The following is a 1162-nucleotide window of genomic DNA, read 5'->3' on the forward strand; positions in this document are numbered from 1 at the left end:
ATAGACACCACTGGGTAGTCCCTGATGAAGGACTTGTATAGGTCTCCCAGCTGGTCAGGTGAGATGTACCTGCTGGGGTCATCAGGAGATTTAAAGTCAGGGTCGTACTTCCCAGAGCGGAAGAACTCTGAGGCAGAAACGTCCATGCCAATCACCACCTTGTCAGTGTAGCCAGCTTTCCCAATCGCAGTCTTCAGCAGTTCCAGGGCTTCTTTGTTCTCCAGGATGTTAGGGGCAAAGCCACCTTCATCCCCCACATTGGTGGCATCCTTGCCGTACTTGTCCTTGATGACGTTCTTTAGGTTGTGGTAAACCTCAGCCCCAATGCGCATGGCTTCTTTGAAGCTTGCTGCTCCGACAAGGAGGATCATGAACTCCTGCATAGCCAGCTTGTTGACAGCATGAGAGCCACTGCTGATGACATTGAAAGCGGGAACTGGCAGAATGACTTCAGAATTGCCAGCCAAGTCAGCAACGTGCCGATACAGGGGGACCCCCTTCTCAATGGCTCCAGCCTTGCAGACAGCAAGAGACACTCCCAGAATGGCATTGGCACCAAATTTTGATTTATTCTCAGTTCCATCCATCTCAATCATTAGCTTGTCAATCTTCTCCTGTTCCACAACATTCAGTTTCTTGCTAATCAGGGCAGGCGCAATAGTTTTATTGATGTGCTCAACAGCCTTTGAGACACCTTTCCCCAGATACCTAGTCTTATCACTGTCCCAGAGCTCCAGAGCCTCATAGATACCAGTTGATGCACCACTGGGTACAGCAGCTCTGAAGAGACCTTTTGCAGTATAAAGATCAACCTCAACAGTGGGATTTCCACGGGAGTCAAAGATCTCTCTGGCGTGAATCTTTGTAATAGACATGGTGAATTTCTGGGAGGCCGGTTCTCATCACTCAGGAAAGCAGTGGAAGATGCTGCGGACACCAAGATGAGTGACTGAGCAAAGAGGTGGGGGAGCAGCGACACACAGGGATTTTCTGGGTATAATATTCTTGATTGATAGTTGTGTTCTTTGAGTGTTTGATATATGTCATTCCCCTGTCTTCTTGCTCGCATGGTTTCTGCTGAGAAATTGGCACTTAATCTTATCTGTTTTCCCTTATAAGTTACTCTTTGTTTCCTCCTCATTGATTTCAGAATTCTCTCATC

The 1162-nt window shown here is 47.7% G+C and overlaps 1 protein-coding gene across 1 annotated transcript in view; it reads right to left on the reverse strand.

The window, feature by feature from the left end:
• LOC102876364 (alpha-enolase-like) overlaps positions 1-875 on the reverse strand; it is a 52138-nt gene extending 51263 nt beyond the window's left edge. The window contains exon 1 of the mRNA XM_006878877.1: positions 7-875. Coding sequence (XP_006878939.1) covers positions 7-875 — 869 coding nt within the window. The remainder of the gene's footprint in view (positions 1-6) is intronic.
• Positions 876-1162: the final 287 nt, after the last annotated feature.

Source organism: Elephantulus edwardii, unplaced genomic scaffold, assembly GCF_000299155.1.
Source record: "Elephantulus edwardii isolate Elephantulus edwardi_28Jun2011 unplaced genomic scaffold, EleEdw1.0 scaffold00001, whole genome shotgun sequence".
In the NCBI taxonomy this organism is placed as follows: domain Eukaryota; kingdom Metazoa; phylum Chordata; class Mammalia; order Macroscelidea; family Macroscelididae; genus Elephantulus; species Elephantulus edwardii.